At 53.7% G+C, this 15,775-nt stretch overlaps 1 protein-coding gene and 1 non-coding gene across 2 annotated transcripts in view; both read left to right on the top strand.

Moving 5' to 3' along the window:
- The window catches only part of LOC128271207 (uncharacterized), a 47,294-nt gene that overhangs the window by 20,438 nt on the left and 11,081 nt on the right, over nt 1–15,775 (top strand). Inside the window, exons 4-13 of the mRNA XM_053008651.1 lie at nt 19–6,010; nt 6,073–9,392; nt 9,467–9,554; nt 9,769–9,922; nt 10,002–10,374; nt 10,557–10,646; nt 12,618–12,824; nt 13,765–13,871; nt 14,265–14,443; nt 15,213–15,695. Of these exons, the coding sequence (XP_052864611.1) occupies nt 19–6,010; nt 6,073–9,392; nt 9,467–9,554; nt 9,769–9,922; nt 10,002–10,374; nt 10,557–10,646; nt 12,618–12,824; nt 13,765–13,871; nt 14,265–14,443; nt 15,213–15,695 (10,993 nt within the window). The remainder of the gene's footprint in view (nt 1–18; nt 6,011–6,072; nt 9,393–9,466; nt 9,555–9,768; nt 9,923–10,001; nt 10,375–10,556; nt 10,647–12,617; nt 12,825–13,764; nt 13,872–14,264; nt 14,444–15,212; nt 15,696–15,775) is intronic.
- On the top strand, nt 9,598–9,690 carry LOC128275803 (small nucleolar RNA U6-53/MBII-28). Its single transcript, XR_008269341.1, has one exon. It is a non-coding gene; the product is annotated as a small nucleolar RNA U6-53/MBII-28 (small nucleolar RNA).

Raw genomic sequence — 15,775 nt, 5'->3', positions numbered from 1 at the left:
CTCCCCATGCATCGACAGGTATCGACAGCACATGGGAGGCTATCCGCAGCAGGATCCGCAGAAGCTGCAATATCCGACGCAGCAGTCAATGATGGGTGGAATGATGCCCGGCCAGGGTTACGGTGCGTTGAGTCAACCCCAGCAACAGCAGCAGCAGCAGCAACAGCAGCAGCAACCGACCCAACAGCAACAACCGCAGCAGCAACAAGCTCAGCAGCAGCAGCGCGTGTCGCAACACTACCCGCAACCGGGCCACGCGATGTACCCGGGAGCCCCGGGACCGGCCCAAGCAGGGTACGGGGCTTACGGTCCAGCTGCGGCAGCGGCGGCCATGCAGCAACATGCCGCCGTACGGTCCGCGCACGTCTACAATCAACACCAGCTGGATCCGAGCGGTGGTTACGGGCAGCACCTCGGTGCCGGTGCTGGTCAGGTTCCCACAAGCCTGCACCAGCTCGGCACCCCGCAGCAGCAGCAACAGCAGCAACCGCCCGGTGGACCGGGAGGTCTAGCTCCGACGCATCCGTCGCAGCAACCCTCCCATCTGCCGCAACCGCAGCAACAGCAGCAACTTCATCCGGGGCAGCTTGGTCAGCAGCAGCAGCAAACACACAACAGCCAACCGCAGCACCACCCGGGACTGGTGGCCAGCCAACCCGGTCAACAGCAGCAACATCCGGGCCTGGTACACCCGGGGGCACAAGCGAATCCGGCCGCTGCCGGTGGACTGCACGGGCTCGGGGCGCTGGGTCAGCAGCAACAGCAACCCGGGCCGGGTCCGGGGCATCACCCGATGACGCACTCGGGAGCAATGCCCGGTGTTGTGCCAGGTGCCGGCAGCGGCGGTGGTAGTGCCGGTGGTTACGGGGCCAGTGTCCCGCAGCAACAATCGTACCTGCCGAATGCTACCAAACCTCAACCGACTCAGCACGGTGGAAGCCCTCAGTATCGGGCTCCGTTCCCGCAGCTGTCGCCCCAGATGTCACCTCGCCCCCCGCAGATGTCCCCTCACACACAGATGTCACCACGTCCCGTGATGTCACCGGCGAAACCTCCCGGGGGACCTGGTGGCGTAGTGACATCGCAATCGCCGCAGGCAACGGCCACACACTCACCGCACCCTCATCTGGGCGGTGGCACGGGCGGTGCCAGTGGTGGATCGGTGGCGGGAGGCGGAGGAATGCAGAGCCCAAGACCGCAGGGTGGCAGCAAGCTGACGGCGGCCAGTTCGGGTGGCAGTGGTGCCGTCAACACAACGCTCCAAGCACTGGAGCAGATGGTAATGCCACCGTCGGCTGCAACGGGCATGGAGTACGCCCAGGCAGCCTACCGGGGGGGACCCCCGGGTGGTCACCAGCAGCAGATGGCCAACAACCCGCTGTCTCCGCTGGGACCCCGGTTACCGATGTCACCGCAGCACCAGCACCAGCACCAACAGTGGCCACCGATGGCGGCCGTTCAGCAGCAACAGCAGCAGCAACGACCCGGAAGCGGAGGCATCAACGGGAGTGCGCACCACGGACCGGGAGGTCCGCAGCAGCAGCACATGCCCCCGATGCACTCGGCACACGCGCCACATCTTCACGGGGGGCCGCACGGGCCGCCGCCACCGCACGCGCAGCAGATCAGCCAACTGAACGACATCTCGAGCCTGATACCTCCCGTGTCGCAAACCACTATGCCTGTGATACCGTCCCCGTCGGCAACGGGGCCTGGTGGCGGTCCGGGTGGCGTCCTGCAATACGGCTCGCTGGACGACAAGTCCGTACACGGTGTCGATCCGGTCACTTCGGTGGCCCAGCAACAACCTGTACATAGCCTTCACCAGCCGCACCTTTCGCAGCCCCACAGTCAATCCGCGGGTGCGCAGTCAGCGGCACAGCAACAGCAGCAGCAGCAACAGCAGCAGCCTTCCCAGCAACTGTCCTCGCTGCAGCAGCAGATGCAGCAGCAAGCAGCAATGCTCACGCAGCTTCAGCCCGGATCTCACCTGGCCTCGCCGCAGCATCATGCCGGTCAGCATCCGCAATCGGCTCTGCAGCAGGCTCAGCAGCACCAGCAACAGCAACACCACGCATCGCTGGCCTCCATGCAAACAGCGAGTGGTGGAAGCGGCGGCAGTCACGTCAGTCTATCCCATTCGATCTCGCAGCAACTCCACTCGCCGTCATTTAATGACGACTTGCTGATGTCGCCAAGCGGCCCCAATCAACACCTGCAAGCGGTGAACAACGTTTCCCAACAATCGCAGCAGCAGCAGCACCTACATCAACCAAAACAGCAACAATCGTCGATGAACGATCTCCCGTCGATGCACGGTAGCGCTGCTCTGGAACAGCAGCACCAAGCTCACCAGCAACATCAGCAGCAGCAGCATCAGCAATCGCTTGTCGAACTGCCACCAATATCGTCCATTACTGATCAGCAACAACAGCAGCATCTGCACCATCACCACTTGCACCATCACCATCAGCAGCATCAACATCATCACCATCACCATCAACAGCAGCAGCAACAGCAGCAACAGCAAGCTCAGCAGCAAGCTCAGCAGCAGCAACAGCAACAGCAACAGCAACAACAACAGCAGCAACAACAACAGCAGCAACAACAGCAACAGCAGCAACATCAGTCGCAACATCATTCCTCAAGTGGATTAATTGAGCAACAGGAGCCCCATCATCAGCAGCAACATCAGCAACAAATGCAACAGCATCAGCATCATCACCATCAACAGGCGCAACATCAGCAGCATCAGCAACATCATCAGCAGCAGCAGCAGGTGCCGCCTACGTCCGACTTTAGCCTGATCGACAGCTTGGCATCGAGCAACGCGAATGAGGCTCCGCCCAGCTTGAGCCAGACGATGACCGCTGGCAGCACGGCGGCATCCGTTTATTCACACGACACCCTAACGCCCCTGGCGGAGGTCGTAGACCCCCGTCAGCAGCAGCAGCAACAACAGCAACAGCAACAACAGCAACAGCAACAACAATCGGTGTCTGCCGAGCAGACCGGTAGCAGTAGCAACGAGGAATCTCGCGACAGCATCGTCCCGGCCCCGGCCGAATCCAATACGGACGATACGAAGTCATCCAGTTCGAGTTCGCTAATGGCTGGCACGGACTTTGAGGCTTTGCATCAGCAGCAACAGCAACAACAGCATGCCACTGCGGCCGGTTTACTGCTGGGACAAGACAACAACCTCACCGGCCTAGACTCGGAGCCACTGAAAGACCCATCGATGGACGGAAGTGCCACACTGCTGGACGAACATCACCAACATTCCGACAGTCTGTTGGCGAACGAAACGTCCTCGATGCTGGAGCTGGGCGAGTCGATATCGAGCGAACCATCGGCCGGAGGGGGCGCTCTGGCGTCGTTGACGGACCTACAGGCACCGGAAGTGACGACGGCGAGCAAGAGTCCCGATCAGACCACGGTGGTACCGACGTCGACGACAGCAGTCAACGACACGACCATCTTGCTGCCCGGTGGTGAACCCGCCATATCGACCAGTACCGTGTCCGCCACGGGAACGACCTTGGCTCCGGTCGGTCCACAGCTGCACTCCCATCCACTCCCGTACACAGGGGGTCCGACGGCAGCAGCAGGGGTGGGTCTTTACGGAATGCATCCCACTTCGGGTGGCACGATGGTGCACGTTGGGGCTCAAGGTGCACCACAGACTGGCGGAACTGGCGTGGCGGCGGGTGCTACAGGGCCCGATGGCATGATGTTGGTGCCACCGCCGCCGCCACCCTATCAAACGCCGCTTTCGCACGCCCAAGAGCGGGCCGCTATCCAGCAGCAGATGCAGGACATGTACAAGCTACCGATCGCTGACAATCAGGACAAGATGATGCGCCTCCAGGAACGGATGGCCATGTTGCAGCAGCACGAAACGGCCGACGGGTGCCAGGGGCTGGGCCCTCAGCCGTGCCTGCTGATGCAAAGCCATCCGCTGTACCCGCAAACGACGGCCCTCGGTGTGGCGGCTCCGGTTTCGGCGGCCGCCGCAGCAGCGGCAGCGGCAGCTGCCGCTCAAGCCATGATCGACAGTCCGCAGGTAACGAGCACGACGGGCCGTGGACGAGCCCGAGCACCGTCCAGCAAACCGCGCAAATCTCGGGCGAAAAAGTCGGCCGAAAAACAGACCACCGCCGCCCAACAGGAGGCGGCCGTGGCTGGCACTCCGGTGGTGCTGCTGGCCACCGGGCTTGGTGGTGGTGGCGGAATCACCTCGGGCGATGAGGCTTCACAACCGAATGCACCACTGGCCACGACGCTGCTACCGGTCTCGGAAGATTCCGTAACGGCGGGAACGGGCCTCCCGGAGGTTAGCTCCGATGGGTTCCACGAGCTGGCGCTGGAAGGTGCTGGCGTTGGGATTAATGCCGCCGGTGGTGGTGATCTCTCGCAAGACGGTAATTTGTCGTGCAGTGCGGGCGATCTCGACACATCGACCGATGCGTGCGGAAAGAAGATCAAAAAACGGCGCAAACCTCGTGAATCGAAAAAACCGGCCAAGGGCGCAGCGGCAGCGGCCGCAGTTGGAAGTGACGATGGGCTATCGATCGCTTCGACCGAGAGTGTGGTGAAGGATTCTCCGGTGACGAAGAAGGAAAGCAAATCGAAGAAGAGCTCGAAGAAAAGGAGCAAGAGTAGTCGGAAAACCACCGCGGCCAATGCGGCGAGCGACGGTGACAATTCGCTGCTGTCGATGGATGATACGGCGGATGGCGTGACGCTTGCCGGCGAGGCTGCTGGCGATCATGAGCAATCGAAGGCGTCCGAGGAGAAGGAGGAGAATCAGTCGTTGGCCTCACTAATGCACTCACAGCTTGTCCCGAACGAGATTGAGCAAAGCACTGCTGTCTCGGAGAATGCGACAGGCGAGGGCGCGGCAGACGACACGAAAGAGTCACTGGCGGCAATGCTGACCGAACCGGCTGAATCGGCGGAAGGAGCAGCAGCAGGTGGTGACGTTCCATCGTCGGCAACCGGCGAGGCAGGTTTCGGGGACAATCTCACTCCTGCTGCCGATGTTCCAGCCGAAGCCGGCGCAGAAACGGAGGACCTGGGGGTTGGTGATGAGCAGTCGAAGGGAGCGATTACTACTACGACCACGGAGGAAGCTCCCGAAGGTGGTGATAGCAGCATGACAGAGGCCACGGCTACCAAAGCGGAAGATGTCACCGATTTTGACGACATCCCCGTATCGAAAATACCCAACAATAAGCATCCGGCCGCTGCACAGCAGGAAGAGGAGGAAAAGAAAGCGCACGATGAGAGTGGTGTAAGCGAAGAGACGGAAACGCCTAGCAAGAGCAAGAAAAAGAGCAGCAGCAGCAGCAAGCGCAAGGAGGGTGGCGAGGGAGGTGGTAGCAGCAGCAAGAATCGTAATCGTCCTAGCGGTGGCAGTGGCGGATCTTCGTCACGGCGAAGCGGCGGTTCTAAATCTGGTGGCAGCTCCAAGAGTCGATCGCGTCGCAGCCGAATGATCGTTACCGAGTCCGACGGTGAAGGGGACGATCTGTTAAGCACACCGCCTCCGTCGCCGCCGCCCGACATGGACGCGGACAGTTCCAAGAGACGCTCGGCCCGTAACACGCAGCGCAAAAAGTACGTCGATGACGTGATGTTGCGTTTCTCGGACGACGAATCCGGGCTAATGTCACCGACACCCGCTTCGGGCGGTGGCCGAAAGGATCGACGGTCGGATGGAGCGCTCGAACGGAAGGACGTTAGTGCGGTGGCGGATGGTGGCGTCGCTTCCGAGGGTGCAGCTGGCGGTACCGTTGGAGTCGACGGTTCCGTGGCTGGCAGTGGTGATACTAGTGGTGGTGGTGGCACCGCCGGATCGTTGGCCGGTGAAGGGGACGATAAGGTGAGCACTTCGGAAGGTTTAGCGAAAGTCGCTGCGATGCAAGATGCAAGTGGCGACGTCAAACTGGACGAAGCCAACAAACCCAACTACGTGTACGTCAACACCTCGGAGGAAGATTCGATGGTAAGTAATCCCTGAACCCTTCGAGTTTTAAAGGAAGCGTAACCAAGGTTTTGTTTTTTTAGGTCGTCCAGCTAGTGCTGGCCGTACGTAAGGGAAGGCGCGAGCTTAAACCGGAACCTCCGCCACGGCCTCCGAAAGAAAAAACACCCGATCGGGAAGCGGGCGAAGAGGGGCTGAAGAGCGAACCCAAGGAGGGTGCTGAAGAGGGCGATACGACGGAAGCTAGTGCCCCTGGTGATGCAGTAGTTAAAGTAGAATCCGACAAAGGGGAAGGTGAAAAGGAGGCCGACCCTGCAGAAGACGACGCAGAACAGAAAGCCGCGGATGAAGCCACTACGAAACCGACCGAGGATGAAGGTGGTGAAGTCAAGAAGCTCGCCGAAGAAACTGCTGAGAAGGTTCCTTCCACCGCCGATCCAGTTGCTGAAAGCATGGAAACGGATGTGCCCGAAAAGATCAAGGACGAAGCAGCGCTAGAATCGGAGGTGAAAGTAGCCGATACGGAACCACTCTCAAAGACTGGCGAGCCGGAAAAGCAGTCAGAACCGATGGAAACGGAAGAAAGTTCCGTGCCCAAACCGGAAGCGAAGGAGGATGAAACGGGTGAAAAGATTGGTGCTGAACCGCAAAACCCGGAAAGCGATGAAAGCACTTCCATTGAACAATCGGATGCTGTCGGAAAGATGGAAGTAGACAAGGATCCGGACACGAAGCAAACGGACGACGCAACAACAGAATCCCCGACGGTGAAGAAAGAGGAGGAAGACTCGGCCGAAATGACGGCACCGGTTGGCAGCACGGCGGCAGAGATAAAGAAAGAAACGGCGAGCGGCGAGCCGCCGGAGGAGGACAAGAAGCCGGAACCGGTGTACATAGACGTGGAGGAGTACTTTGTAAAGTACCGGAACTTTTCCTATCTGCACTGTGAGTGGCGCACGGAGGATGAGTTGTTCAAGGGCGACAAGCGGGTCGGCAACAAGATCAAGCGCTTTCTGATGAAGCAACAGCAGCAGCTAAACATCTTCGAAAGCCTGGACGAGGAGTCGTTTAATCCGGACTTTGTCGAAGTGGACCGGGTGCTGGACGTGTCGGAGCTGACGGACGACGAGGGAAAGTCCGTGAAGCACTATCTGGTCAAGTGGAAGAGCCTGCCGTACGAGGACAGCACCTGGGAGCTGGAGGATGACGTGGATCAGCCGAAGATCGAGCAGTACCACAAGTTCAACAAAATCCCACCCAAGAGTGAGTGGAAAACGAAGAAGCGACCCCATCCGGACCAGTGGAAGGCACTGCCCGAGTCACCGATCTACAAGGCGGGCAACAGTCTGCGGCCGTACCAGCTGGAGGGCCTGAACTGGTTGCGCTACTCGTGGTACAAGGGCAACAACTGCATCCTGGCCGACGAGATGGGCCTGGGCAAGACGATTCAGAGCCTCACGTTCGTCAACTCGGTGTACGAGTACGGTATCCGGGGTCCGTTTCTGGTCATCGCGCCGCTGTCGACCATCCCGAACTGGCAGCGCGAGTTCGAGGGCTGGACGGACATGAACGTGATCGTGTACCATGGGTCGGCGACGAGCCGACAGATGATCCAGGACTACGAAGTTTACTACCGTACCGAAACGGGCAAACTGATTCGGGACATTACGAAGTTTAACGTGCTCATCACGACGTTCGAAATGATCGTGACCGATTATCAGGATCTGAAGAACTTCACATGGCGAACGTGCGTCATCGATGAGGCGCATCGGCTAAAGAACCGAAACTGTAAGCTGCTCGAGGGACTGCGGCAGCTGAATCTCGAGCATCGGGTGCTCCTGTCCGGGACGCCGCTCCAGAACAATGTGAACGAACTGTTTTCGCTGCTCAACTTCCTCGAACCGAGCCAGTTTGCGTGCAGCGAGGATTTCTTGCGCGAGTTCGGCAGTCTCAAGACCGAGAGCGAGGTGCTGAAGCTGCAGGCGCTGCTGAAACCGATGATGCTGCGCCGGTTGAAGGACGACGTGGAGAAATCGCTCGCACCGAAGGAGGAAACCATCGTCGAGGTTGAGCTGACCAACATCCAGAAGAAGTACTATCGCGGTATTCTGGAGCAGAACTTTTCGTTCCTCATGAAGGGCACCACTTCGGCCAACATACCGAATCTGATGAACACCGTGATGGAGCTGCGCAAGTGCTGCATCCACCCGTATCTGCTGAATGGGGCGGAGGATCAGATCCAGTACGACTACCGGCAGCAGCATGGGGAAGACGCCGAGGCGTACTACAAAAATTTGATCGTATCTTCCGGCAAGATGGTGTTGATCGATAAGCTGCTGCCGAAGCTGCGGGCGAACGGACACCGGGTGCTAATCTTCAGCCAGATGGTGCGCTGCCTGGACATTCTGGAGGACTATCTGATGTACAAGAAGTATCCGTTCGAGCGGATCGATGGCCGCATTCGCGGTAACTTGCGTCAGGCGGCCATCGATCGGTACTCGAAGCCGGACTCGGATCGGTTCGTGTTTCTGCTGTGCACCAAAGCGGGCGGATTGGGCATTAACTTGACGGCCGCTGACACGGTCATCATCTACGACAGTGACTGGAACCCGCAGAACGATCTGCAGGCGCAGGCACGGTGCCATCGTATCGGGCAGCAGAAGATGGTCAAAATCTATCGGCTGCTGTGTCGCAACACGTACGAGCGTGAAATGTTCGACAAGGCGTCCCTGAAGCTCGGTCTCGATAAGGCCGTCCTGCAAAGTATGAACACGGGCCAGAACAAGGACGGCACACAGCGGCAGATGTCGAAGAAGGAGATCGAAGATCTGCTCAAGAAGGGCGCCTACGGTGCGGTGATGGACGATGACGCGGGCGATAAGTTTTGCGAGGAGGACATCGACTCGATTCTGTTGCGCCGCACACAGGTGATCACGATGGAAAGCGAGAAGGGATCGACCTTCTCGAAGGCATCGTTCGCCGCGGCCGCCAACCGGAGCGACATCAACATTGACGATCCGGACTTTTGGAACAAGTGGGCCAAACGGGCCGAGATTGATCCGACCGCGTGCGAGAAGGACGAAACGGAGGATCTGGTCATAGCGGAACCGCGCCGTCGGACTCAGATCAAGCGCTACGGCCACGACGATGTGCCGATGGACATTTCGGACGAGTCGTCCGGTGAGCAAGGTACGGACGGGGAAGAAGGTGGTGGTGGTCTGAAGACACGCAGCAAGCGAACGCGCGGGGCGAAGGAGAAGAAAAAGTTGCAGCAACTGCAGCACGACGATTATGTGCCGCGTGATCGAGAAACGCTTGCGGTGTTGGGAGCCGACGAAGTTTCTTACGGCAACTGGGCCAGGTCTGAGTGCTTCAAGGTCGAAAAGGGGCTGCTGTCACACGGGTAAGAAGCTGTCTACCGCCGGTGGGGATCTGAGTTTTAGCGAACAGCGAGTTTGAAATAATATTCTTCCGCAGCTGGGCACGATGGACCGAAATTCTCGAGCTGGGACAGTTTAAGCGCGGCTGGCGAGAGCAGGACGTTGAAGATTGTGCCCGTGTCATTGTAAGTATCGTCCGTATGGTGCCAAAAGAAATAATTCACCGCTTCATAGTGATGACTGCTATGCTAATATTGAGAAAACTTTAGGTTTTCGCTGAGTAAAACTCCATTGTACTTCTCACTTTATACACTGAATGATGCTGCTTTTATAGCCCGGACCCCCGGATGATATGTTTATTGGAAAAATTGGTTTTCATTGTGGCATTCTCTCTTGCAGCTACTCTACTGTTTGGAGCGCTATCAGGGTGATGAGAAGATTAAAAACTTCATCTGGGACCTGATAACACCGAACGAAGGCGGCGAACAGCGAGAGATTGCCCGCAACCACAGTGGCCTGCACAATTTGGTCCCCCGAGGCCGAAACGCTAAAGGTACTGTCGCTGGTGCCGGTGGGTAATCTAGCGAAGTGCGTGACGCCTATAATTCGATGAGTTCTTTTTGCACTTTCAGGGCGGAAATCAACGTCGGGTTCAACGTCGGCCTGCAATACACCGAAGCGGGAATCGAGTGCAACCGGCGGCGGTGGTGGCAACGGTGGATCGGGAACTGCAACACCGGGTCCCACTACTCCGCAATCAACTTGTCCGACGACGGCGGCGGTTGTTGGCCTAGGAAGCAGCAGCGGAGCGGGTGAAGCAAACGAGGACGCTTCGTCCAACTCTTCCGGTCCGAAGGGCGAAAAGTCGGCCAAATCCGGATCCGATACGGGTGGCACCAATACACCGACGTCCGATCCGCACCATTGGAGCAAGGACGAGAAGTACGACGCGGACACGCTGCTGGACATAAACTACAAGAAGCACCTCACCAGACACGCTAACAAGTGAGAAGAATGCAAAACATCCTCTTCAAACAAAATCTCCGTCTTTCACCATTCACCATTGATATGTCGTCGGTAGCGCTTCCATTTGTCCTACGTCGTTGTCCCCCCGGCGGGTGTGGTGTGGAGAGATAAAGTGAGGCATTTTGGGTGTTCTTAACATGGCCGTTGTCTTTTCTTTCCAGAGTACTGCTACGCGTTCGAATGCTGTACTACATCAAGCACGAAGTGCTGGGAGATTTAGTGAACCAAATCAATGATGGCGCTAACGCAAGGTATATTCCTCTTTGCACTCCTTTTACTGGTGATAGTACATTCCTGTGGTACATTCCGTCGTTACACACCACCACCCTTTCATCCACAACAACATCCGTTCCGCCGGCTACATTACCATTATTTTTGTTCCATTGATAATACTTTACGCGCATCTTCCTTTTATCTATCCTTTTTTTCGGTTGTGAAGCATATAGCTTTCCACGACCCGTTCTGTGATAACTATTTAGTAATTCTTACTAACCAAACTCAACATGCTGCATACATATTAACCGTTGCGATCAATCAACTCATGTGCGAAGTGTGCGAATCATAACACCGCAAATTCATTTTACTGCCATTTTACTGCCCTATTCCATCAGCATTAACGGAAAGCAACTTTCGTTCTCCGTGTCTATTCATTTCACTGTGGCCCACTGGGGCGCAGATCTACGGGCGTGTCGGGTTTCCGCGCAGTGACACAGATTTCGGTTTTGTTCCATTAATATTTTCAATGTTGTTTCCTGTGCGTGTCGTGTCCACGAAGGAGAAATGGCTTAACATCTGTTTTTGTTGTTATATGAATGCAATTTTTGTCGTATTCCCGTTCCCTTGTGCATTTTCTTCCAAAATTTGTTTTTGTAAAAAGGCTACTCATTCGTTCAAAAAGTTGCTCAATATCGCTCCTAGTTTTGAGCATTTTAAATTGCCCGAATCCCTTTAACATCCTAACGATGAGGGTCGGATGTGATCTCATTCGATATACACTGACCACAAACACTTTACTGTCTAATTATCATTTGTTTTTTTACTCTTGTTGTCTACTTTGCAAATTTAAATCGAACCAACTTTTGATGTTAATCACAAGTCACAATGGACTCACAAATTTGCATCTATTTTTCGTCTCTTTGGACAACTTTTTTGTGTCTTTTGGAGTCCGACCGACAACACCGGCCTTGCTGCTTACCCCTTTGTGTATATCAATTGTGTTTAAGTGTGCTGCACTCTCCTTTTGCGATTTCGAACATTATCTTTTTAATGGTGTTGTTGATTGTTTAAATTTCTATTTCTGTGTCCTTACCTTTTCTTTTTTAATGTAATCTATGCTACTGTTACATTCTCTCACTGTTTTTTTGATACATTTTTGTGGTCAAGGGCCGAGCCCGGTCCTTTTTCGAATTTATTACGTATAACCTTCGTTGGCCGGACGCGGACCTGTGGGGCGTCCTGGTATCGTCCAAACGCCGGGTGGGTAGTCTCCGCTGGGGGGAACCATTGGGTGGTTTCTTTTTCTCTTTTTCCCTTTCTCTCTCTCTCTGTTTCTGCGTGTGTAAATACATAAATGTATGACTTTATTAACAACAACATCCAACAACTCAAAACTACTATACACCGGAAACAAAACTCAATCGAAAACCACTATTGAGCGCGTACGCAGATGGCAAATCGAGGCGTGAAAATGAAAAAGGCTACAAAAATTTGTTTTTTGCTACTCCAAAGTCAGCTAGAGAACCCTTTCTTTTTTGTTGCTATTCATGATACGCGTATTTTAAAGTTCTTTTGTTCATGTATGGCTTGTGCTAAAATCGCGATTTCCCTTGAGAGATGCTTTACGTTGATCGATCGGGATCATCGAACGAAAAGAGAATGATATCGTCAGACATGTAACAACACGATGTACGATGTCAGTGTACCTCGGTCATGTAATATTTCCCGTTTGTAGTTCTTTTATTGTTTCTCTCCTAGTACCGATTGAACCCTTTGAGGCCCCCTTTACCCTTTACTTTCCTTTTTTCCACCCCACCGCGGAAGCATTAGTCGGCCCCAAGGCCCCACGGTCTTGTTTGTGATCAAATGATTTACGTTTCCTTTCTACGATACGCACTACACTATGGAACGCCCCACCACACATCGCCAACGCGCCGGGACAACCTTGCGTGTGTGTGTGTGTGCGTGCGCATGTGTACGTGTTTTTGCCTCTGTACTCTCTGTAGTGATCTCCCAATTCGGCCACCGCCTACGCCCGATCAGCTGCCGTGCTCATGGTGGAATCCAAATTGTTGCGATCGAAGTTTGTTGGTGGGAACGTACAAGCTTGGCTGCGAAAACTACCGCGGGATGCGAGCGGATCCGATGCTCTGCTTCCAGAGCCACTGTGGCCCCGGTGATGGCACCATCGAAGAGACAGCGATTGTGAAAGAGTAAGTTCAAGTGTTTTTCCATTCCTTCTCACTACTCTCTCTCTGTATGTATCTTTCTCAGTATCTTCCACCTTTTTGTTTTATTCAGATACTATATCTCCCCGGACACCTCTCTTTATACTATTTGTATGTGATATGTGACCCTATTTCTTTCGAATTCGAACTTTAAGTAATGCCAATAATAATGCTATTTACTACTTCGACCTTCGTCGAGTTGCGTCGATCGATGGTTGCACCTTGCATTCATTCTGTTCTGTTTCGTTCTATGTGATTTGATTCCGACGAAAGGTCGATCGTGTGGTGGATTTTCAATGTATTACTCGCTGTCGCTCGTGTCGTGACTGTGTTTTGTCAGATTCGTCCATTTTTGTGTCCCATCGATGTCCCATAATGCTTCCTTGAATTGTCATTTAACTAATCTAACTTGAATTTAATCTATGTCTAATACATAGATTGATCATGAAGCACCACGATCACGACGATGCCGTATGGGAACGAAGTGGCGGAGAGTAATGCAAACTCCAATATTCGTAAACTCTATTGCTAAGTCTTCTTCATCAAAAGCGCTTCTGCATCTCAAACAACACAGTGCCGGAATAAATTAATAATCTCATGTTTTTCATATTCACTCCACGCAGTGTCGCTTTTCGCATCATCGTCTAATACTCATACTCAAGAACATGGTGATAATCAACCTCATTTTGTGTTCATTTCAATCCACTCGTTCCTAACGCGTTCTAACAGAATTTAAAGATCGTAAGATCGTGTTCGAGGCAACGCCACACCCCGTACCGAAGGAAAGGCCTTCACGCTTTGTTTAATCTTTGCTGCTGCCTCATGACTTCATTCACTATCCTTAGCGAAAAGCCCAACAGCCCCGACGGGCGTGTAGTGTTACTGTCCTTTATTGCATCTTTTTCTTTTATTCTACACTCTTCAGAACGGACGACGATGCAAACTCCAAACAGGGAGACAATGAGGAAGATCCGGAGGATGGTGTTCCGTCAGAGATGAGATCGGCCTCGGTTGGCATCGACTCGAAGGATGGTGAGTGTGACACAATCATCATATACACATCATCATTATTTCATTTCGTGTAATGTGTTGCGTGTAAATCGTGTGTTGTCGAAGAGAGAAATACCATTGCTTTTTGATTTGTAAATACGTTCCCAAACCGCGTTTTTGTTTGGCACTCCGAATCAGCTCAAGTAACTTGAAGTAGGTTGAATCCTGTTTACAACACGTGCACCTTATTTGCCACGTTTCGCACCACTTTCCTCTCTCACAATCACCGCACCCAATCATCATCATCATTACCCTCGCCATCATACATCCAGCATCATCGGTCCTTTTTCATGGCGTAGCTCTACGGCAAAGTTAGAAAGTAGATTTGGTTTTATCCTAACAACGGCCCCCCTTTTGTGATAAATACTAATTTAGATGATGAAGAATCCACAGCGGGTACGACTAGCGCACCGACACCGGCCCCGTCCGACTCGAACCTGGAGAACCTGGCCTGGCCAACGATGCAGGATCTGAACACGCGGCTGCGACGGGTGATCACGTCCTACCAACGCAACTACAAGAAAGAGGAGCTGAAGCAGCAACAGAAGGCCAAGGTAAGACTTCAAACTTTCGTCCTCATTCATATGTCATTCGGTACTACTTATCGATCACCCACCACGTTTGCATGAAAGGTTTATTTTGAGTACTCAGTCCTTCGTTTCCGTACTCTAGAACGTTGCAGTTCGTCCTGAATAGATATTCATACGACCACCATGTGTAGAGTTTAGTTTGGATTTAGTTGTGATTTTCATTCGCCGTTCGTATTAGGCATCTGTTTTCAAGTTTAGTATGTTTGTCACGTCCCCGTAAATTGCACACATGGTATCACCACGTATTCAAGCAGATGTAGTGTCCTTAGTAACAAATGCGACGTTAGATTCGTTAGATTATATCAGTAAAGGAGAAGGATGATTTATGAGAAGGATTGCTACGGTCGTGTTGTGCAATTCTGGAGCCTAAAATTTATGCAAAAACATTGAGCAATGTTAACGACGGGACCTTTATAAAGTGTTAAGATGAGGTGTGTCTGTTGCAACTTACGTGTTCGTTTCCGCTTCCGTGTGAGGCCATCATTTTGCACTTACTCAGAATATTCGATCATTTGGATCATTCTTCATCATTACACTCATCATTCGCTGCCTCATATTTTAACATTCAAACTTAACTTATTGGACAATTCAATGTTGATAATGTACCAATCTTAAACATGTTGCTTATTCTCTTCCACCTTTTTGTAAAAAACGCGTGAAATAAAATATAACAACGTAAAAAACCGACACTACTTGCGATCTTCACGACCCGATCCATGCATTTGTTGTGTAGCTACAGTCGATAGTCCCGCCAGCGGGCACACCGACACTGTCCGGGCAGTCATCCTCTTCGCCGTCGACTCCTTCAACCACGCCTGGGCCAATGATTGTCACAACCACATCACAACAGCAACAACAGCCCCAACAGCACCAGCAAGGACAACAGACACAATTGCAACAGCAGCAACAGCAAGCGCAGGGAGGAAACGCGATGGGTCTGACACATTCCGGCAGCGGCGGTGGTGTGTACGGATCTTCCGGCGGCGGCGGTCTTGGGCACACGTCGATCGGTTCGGTTGGTAAGGGAGTGCAACAGCCACAACCGTCCACGAGCAGCGGCGTTGGCAGTGGAGGCCTCGGGGGCTTGCAGGCACCCACCTCCGGGATGCCAACGGCGGCCGATTTCAGTCTCATGCTCAGCCTTGGGCTGGGTCTCAATCCGGCCGACCCGAACCAGCTGGCGAACATAGATCTGCAGAAGCTTGCGATGTACTTGGTTAGTATGAGCCGTGTAAAACCAATCGAATGTATTGACTTTTGTTTGGGACAAGTTTCGCCTTTAACACAAAACCGAAA

The sequence above is a fragment of the Anopheles cruzii genome, chromosome 3 (assembly GCF_943734635.1).
Source record: "Anopheles cruzii chromosome 3, idAnoCruzAS_RS32_06, whole genome shotgun sequence".
Taxonomy (NCBI): Eukaryota; Metazoa; Arthropoda; class Insecta; order Diptera; family Culicidae; genus Anopheles; species Anopheles cruzii.
The sequence above is the reverse complement of the archived record's forward strand: the minus strand, read 5'-3'. Positions and strand labels throughout refer to the sequence as shown.